This window comes from Panulirus ornatus, chromosome 12 (assembly GCF_036320965.1).
Source record: "Panulirus ornatus isolate Po-2019 chromosome 12, ASM3632096v1, whole genome shotgun sequence".
Classification (NCBI taxonomy): domain Eukaryota; kingdom Metazoa; phylum Arthropoda; class Malacostraca; order Decapoda; family Palinuridae; genus Panulirus; species Panulirus ornatus.
In genome coordinates, this window is record NC_092235.1 from 21,061,478 (window position 1) to 21,086,983 (window position 25,506).

At 38.8% G+C, this 25,506-nt stretch overlaps 1 protein-coding gene across 2 annotated transcripts in view; it reads left to right on the forward strand.

Moving 5' to 3' along the window:
• Agps (alkyldihydroxyacetonephosphate synthase) overlaps positions 1-25,506 on the forward strand; it is a 76,131-nt gene that overhangs the window by 3,110 nt on the left and 47,515 nt on the right. For both annotated transcript variants that reach the window (XM_071667459.1, XM_071667460.1), the window contains exons 2-9: positions 825-920; positions 2,225-2,361; positions 5,121-5,270; positions 5,916-6,067; positions 7,767-7,903; positions 13,726-13,904; positions 16,525-16,704; positions 20,885-21,010. In XM_071667459.1, the coding sequence (XP_071523560.1) occupies positions 825-920; positions 2,225-2,361; positions 5,121-5,270; positions 5,916-6,067; positions 7,767-7,903; positions 13,726-13,904; positions 16,525-16,704; positions 20,885-21,010 (1,157 nt within the window). The remainder of the gene's footprint in view (positions 1-824; positions 921-2,224; positions 2,362-5,120; positions 5,271-5,915; positions 6,068-7,766; positions 7,904-13,725; positions 13,905-16,524; positions 16,705-20,884; positions 21,011-25,506) is intronic.

Genomic DNA, 25,506 nt, shown 5'->3' on the forward strand with positions numbered 1-25,506 from the left:
GAGGAAGGACAAAGGAGAAGTTGTAACAGGAGATAGCGCTTATCATCAGCTCAAGTATTCCCAGACACCAACCTGTGAGGCAGAATGCTATCCATGAACACGTATCTGATAAAGCTGCAAATCCTACAAAGTTCATATAAAATGGTATATATTTATATGAAATTATGCCCACAAACTGTTTACTGAAAACAAATATTAAGTGAATGACCTATTCCAACTACATGCTACTCTTGCTTTCAGAGAATCTCTTTCCACATCTGTTTTCCCATATGTATGTGTTGTTTCATAACTCCTTTATCGTTTCATCTGGTCCTGTTGCCATACAATGTACCATATGATATCTTGAAACTACAAAGATTTTGATTTTTTAAATTCAGGGTTGTGTGATGAACTTGAAAATGACTGTCTCAACATATGTAACATGCTACTGTAGTAAAAGCAATCTCATTGTTGTCACAAATCTTTTGCCCTCAGAGTTGTATAATTTCATTGTCAGTATCATATGCAAATTGCTCTCATCATTTGCTTTTCATTTACCGATTGTGAAAGCTTGTTTTCAGTCTTTTGTATTTATTGACAAGTTTATGTTGAAAAAGAAATGGCTTAAAGTTAGGTTTTTCTGTGTTTATTTACTACAGCTTTTGTACATCTCATTAAAGGAGAAACTTTTGTCGTTTTTCATGCCTCTCGAGTCTTTTTATTGTACTTAAGTAAAATTCGATATATTTTTATCTTTAGTAATGAACAGAGTTACAGACTCTTCATAAAGGTTCTTTCATATGAATCACAAGAGTAAATTCATTATTTTTCTTTTTCCCAATTAGGCAAGAACTGCTGAAATGGAATGGTTGGGGTTACAAAGATTCAAAGTTTGTCGTTAGTAAGGATAAAGACTACTTTGTGTCATTTACTGGGAACAGGTGAGTAGCCAAATATTTACATACAGTATTTTGAAATTTCTTCTCTTGAATTACTATTCAACTTAGAACCGGAAGAGAGCTGATGAATTAAGAATCTCTAAACACATTTTGTCAGTAGTACTTTGTTTGTCATTTTGTAATGCAGAGCATTGTTGGCACAAGCATACTCTTCCCAGATAGCTGATTTCAAGATTAGTGTTTCATTTATACTGTAACTTTTATTTTTAGTGTACTCTCAAGCTTCATGTGAATATTGCATTTGACATAGTTTGACACTGTCATGCATTTATGGATTAGGTTTCCTTACTTCAGAATTATTCACAATAATAGAATTTTATATGCAGCATTATCTTACACTTTTGTATAACTCACTAGTGTTTAAGCTCTTGGCAGGCACAGACTCCCTTTTTTTTATCGTATGGTGTGCAGGGATAATACGAAGGATTTGATGTTTATATACCTGAGTAAAGTATTATATACTATACTGTACTCATTACGTCTGTTAAGTGGTAGTGGAACAAACAGATCTGCCTTGTAATGTACTTGATTTTAGTGTCAGTCTAAGAGAAAATGTGTTATATCTCCAAGCTTACTACATCAATACTATCTTTTTCCCCAAGGTTCCATAACCCAGGTGTATGAACACATTTACAGGATATATATTTTTTCAGATAAGGATTATCAAAGATATTTCAATTTTTTGCTGTAGTGAATGCACATATGAATTTTGAATAAAGGGTGGAAGGAAGTGTCATGATAATTGCTGGGTATAATGTTTTGGGAAGAACCATGTAACAATACTAATTTCACATTATGTTTATGGTGTTAGTGTTGAAATTGGATACACCCACACATTGCTTTATGTGGGATGGCCATATGGAATTTCACTATTCTGCGAGGAACCTACTTCTGCCAGTCCCTCTTTTTATGGTGTCAGAATTCTGTACTATGCAGGTGAGTGCGATTGAAAGTGCGCCAAAACTTCAGTTTTACTCTGAATGTTTATTGGTTTGCTATATATGTTATTTCTCTCTGTGCTAGGTATTCACAGAACATAACCCCTGCATAAAGTGAGGAATGGTTATTTCTGTATGAGGAAAAGTTCATAGATAATAATTCATTATATTTGAAAAGATGATCCAGAAACCTAGGCTAAATATCATGTAGTTTCCTGGGATGATATGTCATTATATTGGGACAAATATGTTAATTTTTTTCTTTCATTTTTTAAGATAGAAGGAAATATGCTGTGTATTCTTAGATTGTTTAATGAAGATTAAATAATGTTAATATTTTTTTGCAAGGTACAAAATTGGCAATATGGTCTTGCCTCACTTTAGCAGTTGGGTGAAGGAGACTTTAGGAGTCAACTTTGATGATTGCACTCCACCACAACCCCCACCCCAAGCCCAGGACTTGCCTCAACCCAATGTGCAACAAGGTGTGTTTATACTTGCCATATTTATATGATTAACACACCCACCATCCTTCATGATCTCCTCTTTTTGTTGTGTGCATAGTATGGGAGACACTTTAGGACCAGACTATACACTTTAAACATTTTGTTTCCCAGTTTCTAGAATCTTTTATCATGAGACCCATAACTAGGTTTTTTGGGGGGTTTTATCCCTTAAAACACCAGCAGCTTAAACTGAATCATAACTTTTGAGGTATGACTTAAAAGCTATGAGGGTCACTTCAAGCACTTCAAACTGTATACTTTATAAAGTTGTTTCCCATTATCTAGAGAACTGTATAGTTTAAGACTCATAGCCCAAGGCTTGCTTATACCTGATTTATGCCCTATACTGAAAGATTTAAACAAACTTCACCTAGCTCATAATTTGAATGTTTGACTTGACCCATAAAGAACAAATCAGACATATCCAACAGTATACTGCACTTATTACTGTTGTTTCCCTCTCCAAAGAATTCCATGACGTAAGACTCTTTAGTTTGGATTTTGCTTGAATTATACACCACATGGAAAGGTTTAACTTTTTTTTTAGCTGAGATGGCACAGGCAGCTGAGGCCCTAATCAAGGCCATCCCATTAATGCTATATATATATATTTTTTTATTATACTGAATTGCTGTTTCCCGCATCAGCGAGGTAGTGCCAGGAAACAGACAAAGAATGACGCATCCACTCATATATACATATATATACATAAACATCCATACATACACATATACATACATATACATATAATCATATACATACATATACATAGACATATACATATATATACACATGTACATCTTCATACTTGCTTGCCTTCATCCATTCTTGGCACTACCCTGCCCCACAGTAAACAGCATCAGTACCCCTACTTCAGCAAGGTAGTGCCAGGAAAACAGACAAGAAAGGCTACATTCATTCACACTCAGTCTCTAGCTGTCATGTGTAGTGCACCAAAACCACAGCTCCCAATCCACATCCAGGCCCCATAGACCATTCCATGGTTTACCCCTGATGCTTCACATTTCCTGGTTCAGTCGATTGATAGCACGTTGACCCCGGTATACCGCATCATTCCAATTCACTCTATTCCTTGCACGCCTCTCACCCTCCTGTATGTTCAGGCCCTGATCACTCAAAATCATTTTCACTCCATCCTTCTACCTCCAGTTTGGTCTCCTGCTTTTCCTCATTCCCCCTACACCTGGCACACACATCCTCCTTGTCAGTCTCTCTCTCTCTCTCTCTCTCTCTCTCTCTCTCTCTCTCTCTCTCTCTCTCTCTCTCTCTCTCTCTCCATATGTCCAAACAACTTCAACACGCTGTCTTCTGTTTTCTCAATCTCACACTTTTCATTTCCACTCATCTGTCTTACCCTTTCATTACTGACTCGATCAAACCACCTCTCCACATATTGTCCTCAAACATTTAATTTCCAAAGCATCTACCCTCCTCTGTACATCTCTATCTATATCCCATGCTTTGCAACCATATTATGTTTTTGAACTACTATTCCTTCAAACGCACCCATTTTTGCTTTCTGAGATAACGTTCTCTCCTTCCACACATTCTTCGTCGCTCCCAGAATATCGCCCCCTCCCCCACTGTGACACTCTTCCGTTTCCATGGTTCCATTCGCTAGCCTGATCCAGTTACCTATTTTATCAACCAACCCTAAGGGGTGGATGAACAGCTGTGTTGACTGTGGACAAACTGCCACAACCAGGATTTGAACCTATGCACTCAACCCAGGGTAGCCCATGAATGCATCACGGTCTGGAATGCTACCCACTACACCACGGGAGTCCTGAATTGTAACTAAAAAATTATTTTTTTCCATGGAACTTTATGCATGTTTTTGATATTTTACAAACCTATTTCTATCCATTCTTACTTCATTCTCTGTAACTTTGCTGCAATGCAGGCTACTTTTATATTTCATAGAACCCTTTTAGTTACAGGTATTGACTTTCCTTTATGAAACACCTTTGTTATTAGTCTTTTCTCCTCAATTTATCATTGCCCTCATATCTTACAACATACTTTTTTGAGCCTCATTTCAAGCTGAAGACATATTCTTGACTTTTCCATCCAGGTTTCATTTTGAACATGTTAGATAATAAAGTTCACAGATTGGTGGTGTGTATATGCTGATTCCACTAGTAATGTGTATGTGTGAAAGCCAGTAATTTGTGACTCAGAGACTGTGTATACTATTTTTTATTTTGTGTTCACACATTCACATCCTCAGTTGATGTCCAGTATGGAACAGAGAACATGGGTTATCTCACTTATGATAGCACTTCTTAATTGTTCACTTTTTGCACTAAGTCAGTTGCTCAAATGAGACTGTTGTCTTCATTCATCTCTTGCTTTATTGAATAGAGTTCGTCACATTTTTTGAAATTATTTATTTATTTATTTTTTTAATTTATTTTGCTTTGTCGCTGTCTCCTGCGTTTGCGAGGTAGCGCAAGGAAACAGACGAAAGAAATGGCCCAACCCACCCCCATACACATGTATATACATTATTGTGTAGTTTAATTTTGCAGTGACCTTAGATTATTGAACATAGGCAGTCATAAGGAGGTTTATTCATAGGAAATATATGAACTAGAGTGGAATACCCTGAGCCCAGTCTCACTAGATTTTTTCTTCATGATTAACCTGAAATGGTATTGTTTTCATATCCTTTGGTTTTTCACTGCACTGATTTGCTTTTAAACTTTCATTGGCAGAATTCCTAGATGAAGTACAAAATCTGGGGATAACCCACAGCTTAGATGGAGAGGACCGTGTATTTCGTGCCCATGGTCACACATTAGCTGAAATATTTACGCTTCGTGAAGGAATGTTTCCAAGAATCCCAGACCTAGTAACCTGGCCAAGTAAGTCTTTTATGGAAAGAATTGTTTGAACCTTGATATCCATTTTACTTTACTTCTCCGTTGTCTGTTTATTTGAGGAAACTACCCCACTTATACCCTTTCATCTGGTATTCTTGCAAATAATGATTTTATCCTAGGCAAAGAAGGAGAACCCAGAAGTAATTATGCCACAGTCATTTTTAATGCATACGAAGAGTATAACAATAATGTTTGGTGTGATTACTCTTAAAAATCTGTTAGATAATACTGCTCATCTTCCTTGCTTTACTGTTCATCTATAGCCTTTTAGTAGTTCTTTGATATATTTACCTACAGGGTATGCTTTACCTGTTTATCAGATCCTAATGTGCTTTCTTTTGCTATTCCTCATGAACATTGTAAATCTGTTGCTGCTGTGTTGTCTCAGTTAATTTCTGACTTTCATTTCTGCCTTTCTGCATCATAATGCTAATTTTTGTGATAGCATTAGTAAACAGATTATTGTCATGGGTAATTATGTATGAAAACATTACACTGTTATGGGAAGTTATCCTTAAATGTTAAATTTTTCTCGTTAATTTGAAAAGAAATTAAATGAGGACATTTTTATGGAGAAAGACAGAGGTTTTATATATGTGAAATGATACTTGCTCTTTTCTTTAATAGAAAACCACAGTGAGGTGGAGAAGCTTGTTGACTTGGCATGTAGACATCAGGTTGCACTCATCCCATTTGGTGGTGGTACAAGTGTTTCCGGTGCTTTATTATGTCCTGAGGAAGAGAGCAGAATGATTGTCTCTCTTGACACTTCACAAATGGTGAGTAGAACACTGAAATCTAGTTACCTTGATGAGGTTGTTTCATTTTGCTATGGAAAGTTTTGTTTGGCTTGCAATGTGTGTACAGTAAACCCTCAATTTAACGGACTAATCGGGGAGGAGGAGGTGTACGTTAATGCTTAAAGAATATTAAATTGAGAATGTAACCTACCGGTCATTTTTTGATACGATAAGCAGTAATACAGTATGCAATTCATGTGCTTTCTTTTAACTCCTCTATCACTTGATGCCATTTTGAATTGTAAGGATTGCAGAATTATTTGATAAATAAAGTCAGTATTCTCTGTATACAACCAGACCACACGGCAGCTTGAGGCAGACTGAGACTGAAACAAAGCGAGTGTACCCCACACTACCAAAAACAAGTGCATTGTGAAATGTGTATGGTTTGGCATTTGAGATTTTTTTCCTTAATGTATTATGAATTAATGTATTATTATTTGCCTGATCCGTTAAATCTGAAGTCTGTTAAATCGGAGGTTTACTGTATATGAAGTGAAATGGGTATACTCACATGATGTAGAAAAAAAGTGACAGTCTCCTGAGTGTCAGAGGTAACTTTCATAGTTAGATGAGTATCAAATACATTTGAATACAGTGTGAGCACTGCATTTGTGTTACTTTCAGTAGATATTCCAAGGTGGTATGCAATTTAGAAGTTATATGATGATGGCTTTTAGCAATTTTTGGAATTCTTCTCCCAGTATCCATAGAGATTGTTAGTGAAATTCACCATCCTGTGTTATTCTTATACTTCCTTAGGGATACAAATTATGGTATTTGCTGGTCTTTCTTTTCCAGGAAGGATAAGATCCCAAGTATTTGCTAGTCTTACTTTCTAGAATAGACTTGCCATCCAAGTCTTGATACTTTCAAAATACCCCAGCGTAGAACACAGCTTTGAAAGCAGTTAAGAAGCCAGTTTCATCACTGTTGTAGTGTTTTACTTACCAGTGGAGAGTTCTCTGCTATTTTTTAATTGTAAATCTTGCTTTTGTTTAGGGTGCACATTCTCACAGGATGATAGGATTCCTGTGTATAGGGTAAGAGTACTGAAGGGAGAGAAATGAGGGTAGAATGCACGGAATGGTGTACAGGAGGGACACATGTAAGGACAGGGATAAGTCAAGATTTTTTTGCCTTGGCCACCCCCCTTGATAGGAGTTCCTGTAAGGATCATGCATCAGAGATAAGCAGATAGGATTCCCAGGTGTCTGTTTGCTCACATGCAGAAAGGTGTGCATTCTTCATCATTTTATTAAACTTTCATTGTTTGTACCATTTTTATGCAGCAAAGCTGGTGAACTATCATGCACATTTTGTTATAAACATGGAAATTTGTTTTTATTAATTTTTGAAAGACTTTTCTTTGCTTAGTACAAGAAAAAATAAGCTTTCAAGACTGGCATTATTTCCATCTGTTTTATTTGCCAAGTTGGGATTGCTAGCTGCTGAGGTTACGTAGATTATTTGGTTCATTAAGCATAAGGTATCTGCTGTGTGGCATTGTCACTGAGTATGTTGTGTTTCATGTGTCTGTAATATTTTTAGTTGTAACAGTTACATTTTCATGTTTCTATGTGTCTCAAAACTTAGGTTTAGTAAAGTATTTTCTGTTTGATATAGTTCTTTTAATTGCTCTAGATTGACAGTCTATTCTTATTTAAATGTTTTTCAGTGTCGTATCTTATGGGTAGATAAGAAGAACCTGACTGCAAGGATAGAGGCTGGAATTATTGGACAAGATCTTGAGAAACAGCTCAGAGTCCAGGGCTACACCACTGGGCATGAACCTGATTCCTATGAGTTTTCTAGGTAAGAGAAGGAAAGAATTAAGGACTTGCAAGTACCATGTTCTCCACCTTGATTCTGTGGAGTTTGCCAGTGCCTGTATTTACAGCAATGTGGTGTATGGGCTCTTTCCCTTTATACAGTGTTCACAAAAAAACTATGTCTCCCTATACATTTTCAAAGGTGAAGTCTCACTTGCACTTTAGTATTATGTCATCTATCATTTGGCCGTAGTTACCATCTTCAGACTTCTGGGCTTGGAATTGGCAAGGTTCTTGAGTTATTCTAGGTCCATGTTTTGGGTCCATGGGATCTTGATCTGAATGAAGCGAGGCACTGATGAGATATTGTAGGAAGCAGCTGCCTGATCGTGCATTCTAAGTGCTCAGTACGCCAGGGAATCTCACATGCTATCACATTTTCTTATTACCATGCTTTCTACTCCTTAGAAAGGTAAGAGCCAACCATTTTGAAGCACAGGTAGAATAAATACTATGCCCAGAAACAAAATTCCCAAAATGAAATGGCAACCTGGAAGAGTAATGAAAGAGCATCCTTCCCTCAAAATAGCCTGAAGCATGCTGAGGCATGTTGCTGGTGCTTAAAATGTCCATGAGAAAGTCTTAGTGACCAGATGTATGATGATTTCACCCTGAGAGCATCATGATACTTGTATGCACATAAAACCATATCTGTGTATCACCTTTGAAATAGAATGGGGGATTTTTTTTGCTGACACTATATATATATTTATGTTTATTAGACTTTATCGCCGTCTCCCGCGTTAGCAAGGTAGCACAAGGAAACAGACAAAAGAATGGCCCAACCCACCCACATAAACATGTATATATATACACATCCACACCCGTACATATACATACCTATACATCTCAATGTGTACATATATATACACACACAGACATGCACATATATACACATGTACATAATTCATAGTATCTGCCCTTATTCATTTCCGTCGCCACCCCACCACACATGAAATGACTACCCCCTCCCCCCGCATGTGCGTGAGGTAGCATTAGGAAAAGACAACAAAGGCCACATTCGTTCACACTCAGTCTTTAGCTGTCATGTATAATGCACCGAAACCATTGCTCCCTTTCCACATCCGGGCCCCACAAAACTTTCCATGGTTTACCCCAGACGCTTCACATGCCCTGGTTCAATCCATTGACAGCATGTCGACCCCAGTATATCACATCGTTCCAGTTCACTCTATTCCTTGCACGCCTTTCACCCTCCTGCATGTTCAGGCCCCGATCACTCAGAATCTTTTTCACTCCATCTTTCCACCTCCAATTTGGTCTCCCACTTCTCCTCATTCCCTTCACCTCTGACACGTATATCCTTTTTGTCAATCTTTCCTAACTCATTTGCTCCATGTGACCAAACCATTTCAAAATACCCTCTTCTCTCTCAAGCACACTCTTTTTATTACCATACATCTCTCTTTCCCTTTCATTACTTACTCTATCAAACCACCTCACACCACATATTGTCCTCAAACATCTCATTTCCAGCACATCCACCCACTGCACAACTCTATCTATAGCCCACACCTTGCAACCATATAACATTGTTGGAACCACTATTCCTTCAAACATACTCATTTTTGCTTTCCGAGATAACATTCTCGACTTCCACGCATTTTTCAATGCTCCCAGAACTTTGGCCCCCCCTCCCGCACCCTATGACTCACTTTCGCTTCCATGGTTCCATCCGCTGCCAAATACACTCCCGGATATCTAAAACACTTCACTTTCTCCAGTTTTTCTCCATTCAAGCTTACCTCCCAATTGACTTGTCCCTCAACCGTACTGTACCTAATAACCTTGCTCTTATTCACATTTAATCTCAGCTTTCTTCTTTCATACACTTTACCAAACTCAGTCACCAGCTTCTGCAGTTTCTCACACACATCAGCCACCAGTGCTGTATTATCAGCAAACAACAACTGACTCACTTCCCAAGCTTTCTCATCCACAACAGACTGCATACTTGCCCCTCTCTCCAAAACTGTGGCATTCACCTCCCTAACAGTCCCATCCATAAACATATTAAACAACCATGGAGACATTACGCATCCCTGCCGCAAACCGACATTCACTGAGAACCAGTCACTTTTCTCTTCCTACTCTTACAAATGCCTTACATCCTCGATAAAAACTTTTCACTGCTTCTAGCAACTTGCCTCCCACACCATATATTCTGAATACCTTCCACAGAGCATATCAACTCTTATCATATGCCTTCTCTAGATCCATAAATGCTACATACAAATCCATTTGCTTTTCTAAGTATTTCTCACATACATTCTTCAAAGCAAACACCTGATCCACACATCCTCTACCACTTCTGAAACCACACTGCTCTTCCCCAATCTGATGCTCTGTACATATCTTCACCCTCTCAATCAATACCCTTCCATATAATTTGCCAGGAATACTCAACAAACTTATACCTCTGTAATTTGAGCACTCACTTTTATCCCCTTTGCCTTTGTACAATGGGCACTATGCAAGCATTCCATCAATCCTCAGGCACCTCACCATGAGTCATACAAACATTAAATAACCTCACCAACTAGTCAACAATACAGTCACCCCCTTTTTTAATAAATTCCACCGCAATACCATCCAACCCCGCTGCCTTGCCGGTTTTCATCTTGCGCAAAGCTTTTACTACCTCTTCTCTGTTTACCAAATCATTCTCCCTAACCCTCTCACTCTGCACACCACCTTGACCAAAACACCCTATATCTGCCACGCTATCATCAAACACATTCAACAAACCTTCAAAATACTCACTCCATCTCCTTCTCACATCCCCACTACTTGTTATCCATTCCCCATTAGCCCCCTTCACTGAAGTTCCCATTTGTTCCCTTGTCTTATGCACTTTATTTAGCTCCTTTCAAAACATATTTTTATCCTCCCTAAAATTTAATAATACTCTCTCACCCCAACTCTCATTTGCCCTCTTTTTCACCTCTTGCACCTTTCTCTTGACCTCCTGCCTCTTTCTTTTATACATCTCCCAGTCATTTGCATTATTTCCCTGCAAAAATTCTCTCTCTTCTCTGTCACTAATAATCTTACTTCTTCATCCCACCACTCACTACCCTTTCGAATTGGCCCAGCTCCCACGCTTCTCATACCACAAGCATCTTTTGTGCAAGCCATCACTGCTTCCCAAAGTACATCCCATTCCTCCCTCACTCCCCTTACGTCATTTGTTCTCACCTTTTTCCATTCAGTACTCAGTCTCTCCTGGTACTTCCTCACACAAGTCTCCTTCCCAAGCTCACTTACTCTCACCACTCTCCTCACCCCAACAGTCTCTCTTCTCTTCTGAACTACTAACACACTCACTCAGCTGCTCCCAAAACACTTGCCTCTCATGATCTTTCTTCTCATGCCCAGGTGCATATGCACCAATAATCACCCATCTCTCTCGGTCCACTTTCAGTTTTACCCTTATCAATTTAAAGTTTACTTTCTTACACTCTATCACATACTCCCACCACTCCTGTTTCAGGAGTAGTGCTACTCCTTCCCTTGCTCTTGTCCTCTCACTAACCCCTGACTTTACTCCCAAGACATTCCCAAACCACTCTTCCCCTTTACTCTTGAGCTTCGTTTCACTCAGAGCCAAAACATCCAGGTTCCTTTCCTCAAACATACTACCTATCTCCTTTTTTCTCATCTTGGTTACATCCTCACACATTTAGACACCCCAATCTGAGCCTTCAAGGAGGATGAGCACTCCCCGCATGGCTCCTTCTTCTGTTTCCCCTTTTAGAAAGTTGAAATACAAGGAGGGGAGGGTATATATATATATATATATTTATTTCTTTTCCTTATTTGATTGCCTTTCTTGCCTTCATGATGTAACATCTGGAAGAAATGCACAAGAGCCTCATTTATACTCTTTTTTAGCTGCTATGTGTAATATATTGAAACAAGTGTCTGCTATTCACAGCCAAGTCCAACAGTTTACTCCATGGTATACTTTGACCACCTTTGTACCCTGGTTCAGCCCATTAGCAGCATGTCAATTTCCGTATGTCGCATCAATCTGATTATTTTCGTCGAATGTACACCTTTTGCCTTCATGAATGCTTAGGCTTTGATACCTCAAAGCCTTCTTTACTTCATTCTTTCATCTCCACTTTGGGTACTGTTACAGTTTCCAAGAGGCAAGCATGAAATGAAACTTGCAGTAAGGAAAGATAAAAGACATAGGAGTAATTGCAGCTAAAAGTTGAAATTGGGAGACAGCATTAAAAGAATAGTATTACTCGGGTAACATCATAGGTAGTGAGTGGGGTAATGAGGAATTGGATAACTAGTGATTGAGAAAAGGGAAGTGTAGGGACATATATGCAGGAAAGAAGTAAAAAAGAGATTGGCAGGAGGGGGTGGCATCAAGGAGCTGGAAGTTCTCCCCTCCTATATTACTTTCCAAAAGAAGGAACAAAGGAAGAGACAGGTGAGGATTTTTTTTGTTTAAGGCTTCTTCATCTGTTTATAACACTACCTTATTAATGTGGGAAATGATAAATATATACATAAAAGAAAAGAAATGTCAAGAAAAAGGTACATGGAAAAGAGGACTGTTTGTGATAGCCTTACCCAATGAAGACTGAGAGTACGAACATTAAGAAAGAGTAGTAAGATCAGGTCCTTTGCATTGAGTACATTTGTAATGAAGTAGAAAAGATGTTGGCCTTGGTGTTTTCCAAGTCACCAAAATCCAGTCTTCTTCATTTTTTTTTTTTTTTTTTACTGATTGGTAGAAGGTAAGAAAGAAATTTTGCTGTGCATGTTACATCCCCACATCCAACTTATTCTTGGACTTCAAAAGGATCATTTTTCGAAAATCTTTTTGAGGTCTTCCTTGTTGAAACAGAATTGATAGGTTGTCTCTTGTCCTCACACCCTCCAATCATTTCCTCATCTCTTTATATTTAAACTTTTTATGTGAAGCAGCAACATTAAGGCATTTGAGTAATCATTTTGACAGAATTCTGGCCTTGAAACAAATCTTCTAATTTGTGAGCAAAGAATACAGTTGCTGATTTACCTGGCTTAATCTAATCAGAAGGCACACAAATATCACAGACTAAGGAAAACTATTTCCCCACATGAAAATTTTCCATTATCTGTGTGACGGACTTACGGTGAATGATTGGATCTCAAATAATGTAGTTATTCCCTTCATCTTTTCATTTAGTGCAGTTCCTTCCTTTCTGATTTTTTTCTGTTGACTCATTTTTCATTTCACTAAATTTGGTTATTTTGTGTCTGTTTTAGTTATCAACTTTTTAGTCAACGTTCTTGTGCAGTATCCACTAACCCCTTCTCAGCTGCACACCTCTTGCCTTCACCCTTCTCTTTAGCAAATCATGCTCCCACTTCTTTTACCTTTACTCTTTTCCCTCTTGCCTCATGCCATCATATTGTTCACCCTCATGCTCTCCACCCTTGTATTTTTTTGCCCTCTTGCTGCTCATTGTATTGGTGCAGTGCACTCAGAGTTATGCTGAGACAACATTGTTGTTTGGCACATAGGGATATCCTTGTTCATTAGTAAGTTACATGAGCTTCAGTGCTGTATTGTTGTTGCTTGTAGTGAGATTTTTTTTTTTACTCTATCATTGTGTGTTGAATATTATCACCTTATACGCCTGTATAGCCTACACAGAATTAAAATTTTTTTTGTTCATTCTAGATTAAGTTCAGTGTTAGAATTTTAGTGAGTTGAACTTGAAACAATTTCAAGATTTTCTTTTCAAAAGAACTTGTTGTGCAATGGTTCCATTTCAGTCTGGGTGGTTGGGTTGCAACAAGAGCTTCTGGGATGAAGAAAAACATTTATGGTAATATTGAAGACCTTCTTATCCAGGTGAAAGTAGTTACACCAAGAGGTACTGTGGAGCGATACACAGCAGGTCCTAGGGTTTCTGCTGGCCCTGATGTTCACCATTTCATTCTAGGATCTGAAGGTAAGAGGCTTTTTAGACCAAGTGCAGCTTAAAATGTCTTCATTATCATATATTTCACTTGAAATCATTAGTGAACTTCTGAAAATCTTAAATGACTTTTAGGTTGTACAGTGATAAATATAACACATGCACCTTTAAAAGACATGGATATCAGCCTTCATTACCACTATAACAGCTGTGTACTTTTTATCTGGAGATAGATACAGAAAAGGGTAATTGTTTTGTGGCCATTGAAATAAGAGTAATATAATTGATTACATATAAAATCTTTATAAGATAGGTAGAAGCAGTAGATACAGTAGAAGGTAAGAATATTAGACTGCAGCATTAAGAAGAATAGTAGGTAGGAACATTTAGGAGTGAGCATTGAGTAGAAGTAATAGGTTGGAACATTAGGTAGAAGTAGTCAGTGGGAACAATAAGCATAGCCTCTGGAAACACTTTGCTAGAGTTGCCCATTGCCAGTTCCCTGTTAAGGGCAAGGCATTAAAAGACTAAGAAGCAACATTGGAGTTCATCAGTTATGGAGACTTTTGCCATTGTCCACCCTCTTAAGGGAGTTCCCAAAGGGAATGGGCATCAGAGTTATAGATTGATAAAAGATATGAGATAGGCATCAGGTAGTATATGTTTCATGAGAGGATATTAAAACTATTTTTATTATAATCATACAAACCAAGGACTCCTTTTATCAAAGGGGACCTGTTGGCTATAATCCCAGAAACTCCATTCAGGGCTCCTGCAGCTCCAAAGCTTCATTTCCCTTAGTAGAAGGACCAGGATAAACTCCTTTGAAGCAAGAAGAACACTGACAAGATGGTGCTCCCTTTTGTCAGCTGACGTTGATATGGCCTCACCAGAGGTGACTCTTCACACATAGTGTGACCCCAGTCGGGCAGAATCTGACAACACCATTACTATCGTACATGGGATGCATTGTGTCTTTAAATATAACAAGGGAGAAAATAAAAGGTTGTCCTTTGCTTTTATTTTTTTCATTCAGAACTACATTTATAACTACATTCAATGCTTGTCCATTCATTCTCAGATTCCAGTGTAACATGTAATAGATATGATATGCAGAGTGTCCCTAGAAGTAGAAATATGGGCAGTGGCTCAGAGTTATCATATACCTGGAAAGAAAAGGTGGTTTCAGGCTGTCCATCTTTCTGAATGATTTGAAACCAGGTCAAGAGGAACAGTTTTTGATGGACAACATTACAGTTTTGCAGTACACAATTAAAAATACTCATGCCATTCTATTCTTGTTTTAGAGATGACAGACCATATTCCTACCATAGCAGGGTAAAGAATCCGTTTACTCAAGCATTTTTCATATACAGAGTTTGCAGCATCTTGATGGATGCCCCATCAAGACTAAGGCCCATGTAATCCAACATGATGCTGGGATCAGCTCCTTTCAGTTTGTGGTTGACATTAAGGGTGATTTCTCATGTGAATATCTTTGTCAGAGAGTCCGATGCCTTCTTACCAACCTGCTTGTTTGATTGTCAAGTCATGTTAGCGCCATGACCTAAGATTGAAATGTTGGACTCAAATTATGATTTTACTTCTTAAAGGTCCTCAAGGAGATGATTCTTAAACTGATTGATTTAAAGGTATAATGATTCGAGTAACTGAAATGAGTAAAACATCCCAGGGAAACTGCTTTTACCCTCTTTCTCAAACCCTTTTCTTGCTCTTCATCTTTTCTCTTTCCAGCATTTAATAACTTTCACCAGATTTTGATACTCTTAGTTATTCTGTTTACTTTCACCTTATTTACCCATACTACTTGAGTAATTCATTGCAGTTGACTGTGCTTGTTATTGTTGCTATACTGTCTTCCCATCATTTTCTAGTTAATCACTGAAGCCCATCAGAATTTACTTCCATTATGCTAATAATTATGTCTTTTCAGACTCATGTTTCACAAGCATGCATACAAGCAGGTTGCACCATTCTTTTCATATATCCCCGTAACTGTTACTTTTTTACCATGTTAGAGCTGTTGCAGTTCCATTTTGTTTTTTATCTGAAATCTCATCTATTTTCCCATCCTTGCTGAATATACTAACCATGTACTGAAATTCTTGTAGCTAATCCTCATGTCACGACAATCATGCAGCACACTCCAATTCACCTTTCGGAAATACAAAATTCATAATTACATTTTGCTTCTTTTTTATGCATACTAACAGATTCTCTCCTCATTGCTTTTAATGGAACAATCCACTACCATTGCTACATTTTCTGCCAGTAGTATCGTCCAAAATTCCAATATATTAAGTAATATGAATTGGCATGTTTATCTAGTTGAACTTATCTTGGGGGATCAGTGAGAAAGAATACTATCCACATACCTCCTGTGTGTTGTAGGAGGCATCTAAGAGGGGTGGGAGTGGGAGATTAGACATCCTCCCTTCCTGTATTGTTACTTTTCAAAAGAAGGAACAAAGGTGGGAAACAGTGATCAAGCATGAAAGAAGAAGAGGATAAATTAAACTGATAAACATGTAAGTTGTTTTCATCATAGTAATAAAAAGAATATTACGCATAACTGATTCAGTGATTTCTGCATCTGAAAAGACAAGACTGGTTATTGTTGTATCTTCTGTAGGTACACTTGGTGTGATTACTGAGGTAACTATGAAGATTCGCCCTCTGCCTGTTGTCCAGCGCTATGGGTCTATTGTTTTCCCAGATTTCTCCAGTGGTATTAGCTGTATGCGTGAAGTTGCCCTCCACCGATGCCAACCAGCCTCTATACGTTTAATGGATAATGAACAATTCAAGTTTGGTAAGTGCTGTTTCATGCTATAACTTTTTCTTTATTAACAATTTTATTGGTGGTAAATGCAGCAGAAAGCTGCATACTGACTTTTTTGGTATTGTATAGATGTTAAAATGCTTGTAATTTGTAGTGTTTTCTTTTTTTTTTTCTTACATATTCGCCTTATCCTGCATTAGCGAGGTAGCGTTAAGAACAGAGGAGTGAGCCTTAGAGGGTATATCCTCACTTGGTCCACCTCTCCCTTCCTTCTTTTGGAAAATTATAAACAGAATTATAAACAGCCCCTTGCTCCTTCCCCTTTTAGTCGCCTTCTACGACACGCAGGGAATATGTGGGAAGTATTCTTTCTCCCCTATCCCCAGGGATAAGTGTTGCAAATATGTATAGAAATTGTATCCCAGTATATAGCACTGCACTTGTTAATCAGGAAGTGAAAATAACCATTAGATGATCCCCGGAGGAGAAAAGTGTAGTATATTGCCAAAACATGGCATGCATTGGGATATTTATATTTAAGTAATGAATTTTCTTCTCTTATCTCAAATATGACTGCATTGGCTGAAGGTATAGTGAATCCATTGTTTATATAGAATTGAAGGTATCTTCTTAAAGACTCTGTAATGTTATGTTCCTATTATGCAGTGGTGAAAAGTAAGTGGTTATGCATATATACTGATTTTCCTGCCCCAGGATCCCCTTCTGTGGCACACCTACAATACTCAGGAAGCTGAAGACATCCACCAGGCAAGACCACAGGTTAAGAAGTGTGATTTTGTGTGTATGTCTGTGTGAGATGAATTAAAGATAGTTGAGAGGTTACTTTTCAGTATCCATGTTAGAGAAATTGTCTGTTGGTCATGAAGGGTGTGATGATATGGAATAGGTGTTTGTAATGTTGGAGAGATCCAAAAAATTGATGAAAAAAAAAAATGTAACTTGTACATGCTTGGGGAGTGCTGTTTCAGTTGACTGTTTGTCTGGTGAAGCTAAGTTTTAAGACTGGGTTGCTTGATGCTCTTCAAGTCATTACTATTATATATATTTTGTCAGTGTCACAGCTGTTGGAGGAGGAGAGGTCTGTAAGTATAGGTTGCTGAAGTGTGAAGCAGAAATAGATTTTTTTTCTTAGGAATTAGTTGTTGGTTATATGATCCTTTGGGTAGGAGTCTAGTGTTTTCTCAAAGAATTAAGCGCCAAGCATGTTGAAGTGAGATTGTATTGGAAGTACATTTGTTTTATTGTGTAAGTGTTGAATGCCTGTGAGTTCTTGGTGGCCAATGGTTTTTATTAGAACCCAGATATACCCAACAATGTTAAACCTCAGCAATTCAGATGTTTGCTTTTTCCCCATACCACATGTAAGAGCACTATACATGGATTTTGCCAGTCCCTAGGCACTTGCCTTAGGCTGTACAAATGTTGAATAGCTTGACTAATTAGATTAGCAAGACTGTTACCCTCTTTCTTAAGAAGCTTGACTTCAATCCCTTCCAAACATGCCGCTTTTTCACAATTAATCTAACAAAAGACATTCAATACATTCTCTCTTTCCTTTTTACCATACCCTGATATACCAGTTTGCTGTTTTTTGCTTTAGTGAGGTAGCATCAGGAGCATATGAATGTATGTGTGTGTTTATGTGGATGTTCCTAGACTATACCTACAAGTGTTAAGACCCCAAGCTGGAAATCACTTAAAAGAACTTTCCATACCAAATGAGTCTACCTTACCCTTCTCCTGTATGGAACACAGCCTCAAGACTGGAGGAACCCCATAAAGGGAGTCTTGGAGTTGCATAACTCTTTATATATGTATGTGTTCACGTTTTTATCAAAATACTCATTATGGCAAATTGATGGATTGTGCACCTGTTCTTGGATTTTTCTTTCAGTATTTTTAAACTTTTTTTTTTCATATTTGCCATTTCTCGCATTAGTGAGTAGCATCAAGTACAGATGACTGTGCAGGGGGTAGCATTGCTGTTTCTTGTGGGGTAGGCTTGTGCCAGGAATGGATGAAGACAAGCAAATATGAATTTGAGCATGTGTATATATTTATATGTCTGTGTATAAGTTTGTTGAGTATTCCTGGTAAATTATATGGGAGGGTATTGATTGAGAGGGTGAAGGCATGTACAGAGCATCAGATTGGAGGAGAGCGGTGTGGTTTCAGAAGTGGTAGAGGATGTGTGGATCAGGTGTTTGCTTTGAAGAATGTATGTGAGAAATACTTAGAAAAGCAAATGGATTTGTATATAGCATTTATGGATCTGGAGAAGGCTTATGATAGAGTTGATAGAGATGCTCTGTGGAAGGTATTAAGAATATATGGTGTGGGAGGCAAGTTGTTAGAAGCAGTGAAAAGTTTTTATCGAGGATGTAAGGCATGTGAACGTGTAGGAAGAGAGGAAAGTGATTGGTTCTCAGTGAATGTAGGTTTGTGGCAGGGGCGTGTGATGTCTCCATGGTTGTTTAATTTGTTTATGGATGGGGTTGTTAGGGAGGTGAATGCAAGAGTTTTGGAAAGAGGGGCAAGTATGAAGTCTGTTGTGGATGAGAGAGCTTGGGAAGTGAGTCAGTTGTTGTTCGCTGATGATACAGCACTGGTGGCTGATTCAGGTGAGAAACTGCAGAAGCTGGTGACTGAGTTTGGTAAAGTGCGTGAAAGAAGAAAGTTAAGAGTAAATGTGAATAAGAGCAAGGTTATTAGGTACAGTAGGGTTGAGGGTCAAGTCAATTGGGAGGTAAGTTTGAATGGAGAAAAACTGGAGGAAGCAAAGTGTTTTAGATATCTGGGAGTGGATCTGGCAGCGGATGGAACCATGGAAGCGGAAGTGAATCATAGGGTGGGGGAGGGGGCGAAAATCCTGGGAGCCTTGAAGAATGTGTGGAAGTCGAGAACATTATCTCGGAAAGCAAAAATGGGTATGTTTGAAGGAATAGTGGTTCCAACAATGTTGTATGGTTGCAAGGCGTGGGCTATGGATAGAGTTGTGCGCAGGAGGGTGGATGTGCTGGAAATGAGATGTTTGAGGACAATGTGTGGTGTGAGGTGGTTTGATCGAGTAAGTAATGTAAGGGTAAGAGAGATGTGTGGAAATAAAAAGAGCATGGTTGAGAGAGCAGAAGAGGTTGTTTTGAAATGGTTTGGGCACATGGAGAGAATGAGTGAGGAAAGATTGACCAAGAGGATATATGTGTCGGAGGTGGAGGGAACGAGGAGAAGTGGGAGACCAAATTGGAGGTGGAAAGATGGAGTGAAAAAGATTTTGTGTGATTGGGGCCTGAACATGCAGGAGGGTGAAAGGAGGGCAAGGAATAGAGTGAATTGGATCGATGTGGTATGCTGGGGTTGACGTGCTGTCAGTGGATTGAATCAGGGCATGTGAAGAGTCTGGGGTAAACCATGGAAAGTTGTGTGGGGCCTGGATGTGGAAAGGGAGCTGTGGTTTCGGGCATTATTGCATGACAGCTAGAGGCTGAGTGTGAACGAATGGGGCCTTTGTTGTCTTTTCCTAGTGCTACCTCGCACACATGAGGGGGAGGGGGATGATATTCCATGTGTGGCAAGGTGGCGATGGGAATGAATAAAGGCAGACAGTGAGAATTGTGTGCATGGGTATATATGTATGTGTCTGTGTGTGTATATATATGTGTACATTGAGATGTATAGGTATGTATATTTGCGTGTGTGGACGTGTATGTATATACATTGTGTATGGGGGTGGGTTGGGCCATTTCTTTCGTCTGTTTCCTTGCGCTACCTTGCAAACGCTGGAGACAGCGACAAAGCAAAATAAATAAATAAACATAAATGTATATGTGTGTATGTGTGTATATGTTGCTATTTATATGTGCATGTATGGGCATTTATGTATATATATGTGTATTTGAGTGGCTGGGCCATTCTTTGTCTGTTTCCTGGTGCTACCTCACTGATGCAGGAAATGGCAATCAAGTATGATGAAATGAATAGATAAATGTTTGTGTGTGTGTGTGTGTGTGTGTGTGTGTGTGTGTGTGTGTGTGTGTGTGTGTGTGTGTGTTATCCCTGGGGATAGGGGAGAAAGAGAGAAGGAATACTTCCCATGAATTCTTGTGTGTGTGTGTGTGTGTATTGATACATGATTTCATCAGTTTTTAAAAAGCAGATTCGTTTGAGTAATCCATGTAGTTTTTTGCTTCAGGTCATGCACTAAAACCTCCCACTGGCTTGATGGGCCTCTTCAGTGATGGAATAAAGAAACTATACATTACAAAAGTTCGAGGATTCAATGTGAACACTATGTGTGTTGCAACGCTTCTCTTTGAAGGTAATGTGAAATCCATGGTCTGAATGTATGAGCATTTTATCAAAAATATTCTAGTTATAGATTAGCAGGATATATATGGTGGGTATTGGGAAGAAAAATGCTCACAGTTATCTCATGCATATCATAAAGGGTTACAAAATAGGGTAGGGGTAGGGTCTCGGAAATCATGTATTATTTCTTTAAATAAGAACAGAGGAAAAAGCTTTGAGAGGATTTTTTTTGAATGCTTAGTTTTCTATTCCTCTTGCCACCTTACAGAGAAACAACGTGGAAGTTAGATATAAGATGCGTTATTTTATCCTTTTTTTTTTGCCATTTTCCATGTTAGCAAGGTACCACTAGGAACAGACACAGAAATGGCTTCATTCACTCACACCCATGCTTTAACTGTCAAGTATAATGCACCAAAACCACAGCCCCTATCCATAGCCAGGCCTTACAAACCTTTCCATGGTGTTCCATAAATGTTCATATGCTCTAGTTCAGCTCATTGACAGCATATCACCCCTGTATGCCAAATAGCTCCAATTTGCTTTTTCCCTTGCATTTTTTCCACCCTCTTGCATGTTCAGGCCCCAGTCACTCAGAGTGTCTTTCACTCCATCCTTCAACCTCCTCCTTAGTTTCCCTCATTTCCTTGTATGCTCCATGGCCATGTACACCCTTTAATCATCCTCTCCTCACTCTTCCTCTCCTTGTTATAAATGAGTGTTTTGTCTTCCATGCTTTCAAAATCAACTTTGAGCATGCTTAAAGCATACTTTCAAGCTACATTCTGTATGCCTCTCACATCATAAATTTATCTCACACCCATTATGTTTGCCTGAAAACATTTAGAACACAAATTTATAGGTCACAGTCACATTTATTGCATGCAAAAAAAAGTGTAACTATAATATGTCCTGAGATCATTCTGAAAAATTTGCTAAGAATCAATGCTTTAGTCACAGTCTCAGTTGTAACAACCTCATATAACGGGCCCTGACATCGTAACAGCATACCTCCTGCCATGTGTATCATTACTGCTCGGTGACTACCTCATATAACCAGCCATGTATCTCTGTGCAGCTTAGGTGTGAACTCTAAAGGTTGTCAGAAGATGACCCAACTTCCTCAGGGGCTGGTGAGCTAGAAGTGGAGTTATCAACCAACAGATGAGTAGAAAGGCATAAGACATTCATAGAGAAAAACAACCATGGCAAGTCTGTTATTGACATCATGACTATCCAGAAAAAGAAACAAAATTACTCTTGAAAATATACAAAATGGTACAGAAATTGAATTACTTTATGGTGCGTAATTGACTTGAAAATTTCCTAGGCTACCTCACAGAGTTGGCAGACTTACTTATGAATGATTTTAATCCTAATTGGCGCACATAACACCACTACATCAAACGCTTTTGTGGGACCAAGCTGCTTAGAAAGATGGGGTAGGAGGTTTGCCAGTATGGCATCATGGCCAGTTATACGAGGTGATTATGACATAATTAATGATTACAGTATTGTTTTTAAGCAAATTTTTCATACCCTCTTCAAGACATATGATACTTTTATGTTTTTTTGCAGGCAATGAGTGTAACTGTGACATTGTTAGTCAAGTTGTCCTTGACTGCTTGGGGCAAACCCAACAGGTTCAAAAATATTGATATGCAATATAGGTGAATGATGAGTTTGCTTCAAAAGTAACATTGTATATGAATGCAGATGAGATGTAAGCCTTTGTTGGTGGAGAATAACCTTTATTACTGTCGCAGAGGTTGAAAGTTTTTTACAAGTCTTAACCAATGTTTATTGAGCTTAGCTTTGTTAACAAGAATTCATAATCCTTCTGTGAGTTCTGTCATTGGATTCTTAGAGTTCCTTTTAGTTATCACTATGAAAGCACCCACCTACAGCTATAGGGACTCTGTCCTGCTTCATTGTTCAAGCATTGATGAAAGGAAATTGTCGCTTCTGTCATCATATTTTGAGAAAATATCTGAAATAGAATAGTAATATTTGCAATATTTTTAAATAGAATCATATTGATTAATAGGTCAGATGATTGCTTTAGGTGTGAGAGGAGACCAGAGGTGAAGGGAAAGACTAGAAAGTGAGTACAGGTACACCACCGAATTTCTGGCAGCTGGTGGTTCGGCACCTCCTTTAGTCCGGACAAAATTACATGAGGGAACTTGAAATTACCACAGCCACAAATGGCGTTGTGTGTAGGGGACACTTATTTACATTCTTTACACTGCACTTGTTGGTGGTGATAGCACAATGCTGTTAGGTGCTTAGCTTATTTTGCTTAGATTCAACCCTAGCTATAGCTTCTAAGGCATATGAGAGTATCATTCATGGTGTCAAACATAACACCAGTCCATATAGATCCAAGACAAGTACAACTGTTGAAAAAAATGGACCTAGGTGTTTCGATGCATAAGCTGTGTGACATTTACAGTATTGGTTGATCAACTGTTTATGATATAAAGAAGCAAAGGGAGAAAATATTGAAATTCTATGCAGACAGCAATTTCAAGAAGCAAATGACGATTAGAAAAATGTAAAAGATGGTAAGAGCATGATCGAGTGATGATGGAATGGTTTCGACTGTGTTGGAGTGATGGAGTGGACTTGTAGCATGATAGTGGACCAGGCTAAGTTGTTCCATAAAGAACTTAGATTACAACATAGTATGACTATAGTGAAGGATGGCTTCAAAGATTCAAGAAGTGTCATGGAATTCCCATGAATAAAGTGTGCGGAGAAAAGCGGTCTGCAAACCACAGAGGAGCTGCCGAGTGCGTGGACAAATTTGCAAAACTCATAGCTGACAAGCACCTCAGTCCCGAGCAGGTGTATAAGTACCTATATTTCATTCATTTATTTATGTTTTTATTTATTTATTTAAGGAAGTACAAGGAGACACTGAGTGCAAAATGGAAAAAGGTGAGAGTAAAGGACGTAAGGGGAGTGGGGGAGGAATGGGATGTATTTAGGGAAGCAGTGATGGCTTGCGCAAAAGATGCTTGTGGCATGAGAAGCGTGGGAGTTGGGCAGATTAGAAAGGGTAGTGAGTGGTGGGATGAAGAGGTAAGGTTAATAGTGAAAGAGAAGAGAGAGGCATTTGGATGAGTTTTGCAGGGAAATCATGCAAATAACTGGGAGTTGTCTAAAAGAAAGAGGCAGGAGGTCAAGAGAAAGGTGCAAGAGATGGAAAAGAGGGCAAATGAGAGTTAAGGTGAGAGAGTATCATTAAATTTTAGGGAGAATAAAAAGATGTTTTGGAAGAAGGTAAATAAAGTGCATAAGACATGAGAACAAATGGGAACATCGGTGAAGAGGGCTAATGGGGAGGTAATAACAATTGGTGGTGATGTGAGAAGGAGATGGAGGAAGTATTTTGAGGGTTTGATGAATGTTAGATGATAGAGTGGCATATATAGGGTGTTTTGGTCGAAGTGATGTGCAAAGTGAGAGGGTTAGGGAGAATGGTTTGGTAAACAGAGAAGACGTAGGGAAAGCTTTGCGGAAGATGAAAGCCAGCAAGGGGTGGTTTTGGATGGTATTGCAATGGAATTTATTAAAAAAGGGGGTGACTGTGTTGTTGACTGGTTGGTGAGGATATTCAGTGTATGTATGACTCATGGTGAAGTGCCTGAGGATTGGTGGAATGCATGCATAGTGCCATTGTACAAAGGCAATGGGGATAAAGGTGGTGACTACAAGAGTAATAGAGAGAGGGCAAGTATGCAGTCTGTTGTGGATGAGAGGGCTTGGGAAGTGAGTCAGTTGTTGTTTGCTGATGATACAGCACTGGTGGCTGATTCGAGTGAGAAACTGCAGAACTGGAGACTGAGTTTGGTAAAGTGTGTGAAAGAAGAAAGCTGAGAGTAAATGTGAATTAGAGCAAGGTTATTAGGTACAGTAGGGCTGAGGGACAAGTCAATTGGGAGGTAAGTTTGAATGGAGAAAAACTGGAGGAAGTGAAGTGTTTTAGATATGTGGGAGTGGATTTGGCAGTGGATGGAACCATAGAAGTGGAAATGAGTCACAGGGTGGGGAGGGGACAAAAGTTCTAGGAGCATTGAAGAATGTGTGGAAGGTGAGAACATTATCTCGGAGATCAAAAATGGGTATGTTTGAAGGAATAGTGGTTCCAACAATGTTATATGGTTGCAAGGCTTGGGCTATAGATAGAGTTGTGCGGAGGAGGGTGGATATGTTGGAAATGAGATGTTTGAGGACAATATGTGGTGTGAAGTGGTTTGATCGAGTAAGTGATGAAAGGGTAAGAGAGATGTGTGGTAATAAAATGAGTGGGGTTGAGAGAGCAGAAGAGGATGTATTGAAATGGTTTGGTCACATGAAGAGAATGAGTGAGGAAAGATTGACAAAGAGGATGTTTGTGTCAGGGGTGGAAGGAACAAGGAGAGGTGGGAGACCAAATTGGAGGTGGAAGGATGGCGTGAAAAAGATTTTGAGCGATCGGGAGCTGAACTTGTGGGAGGG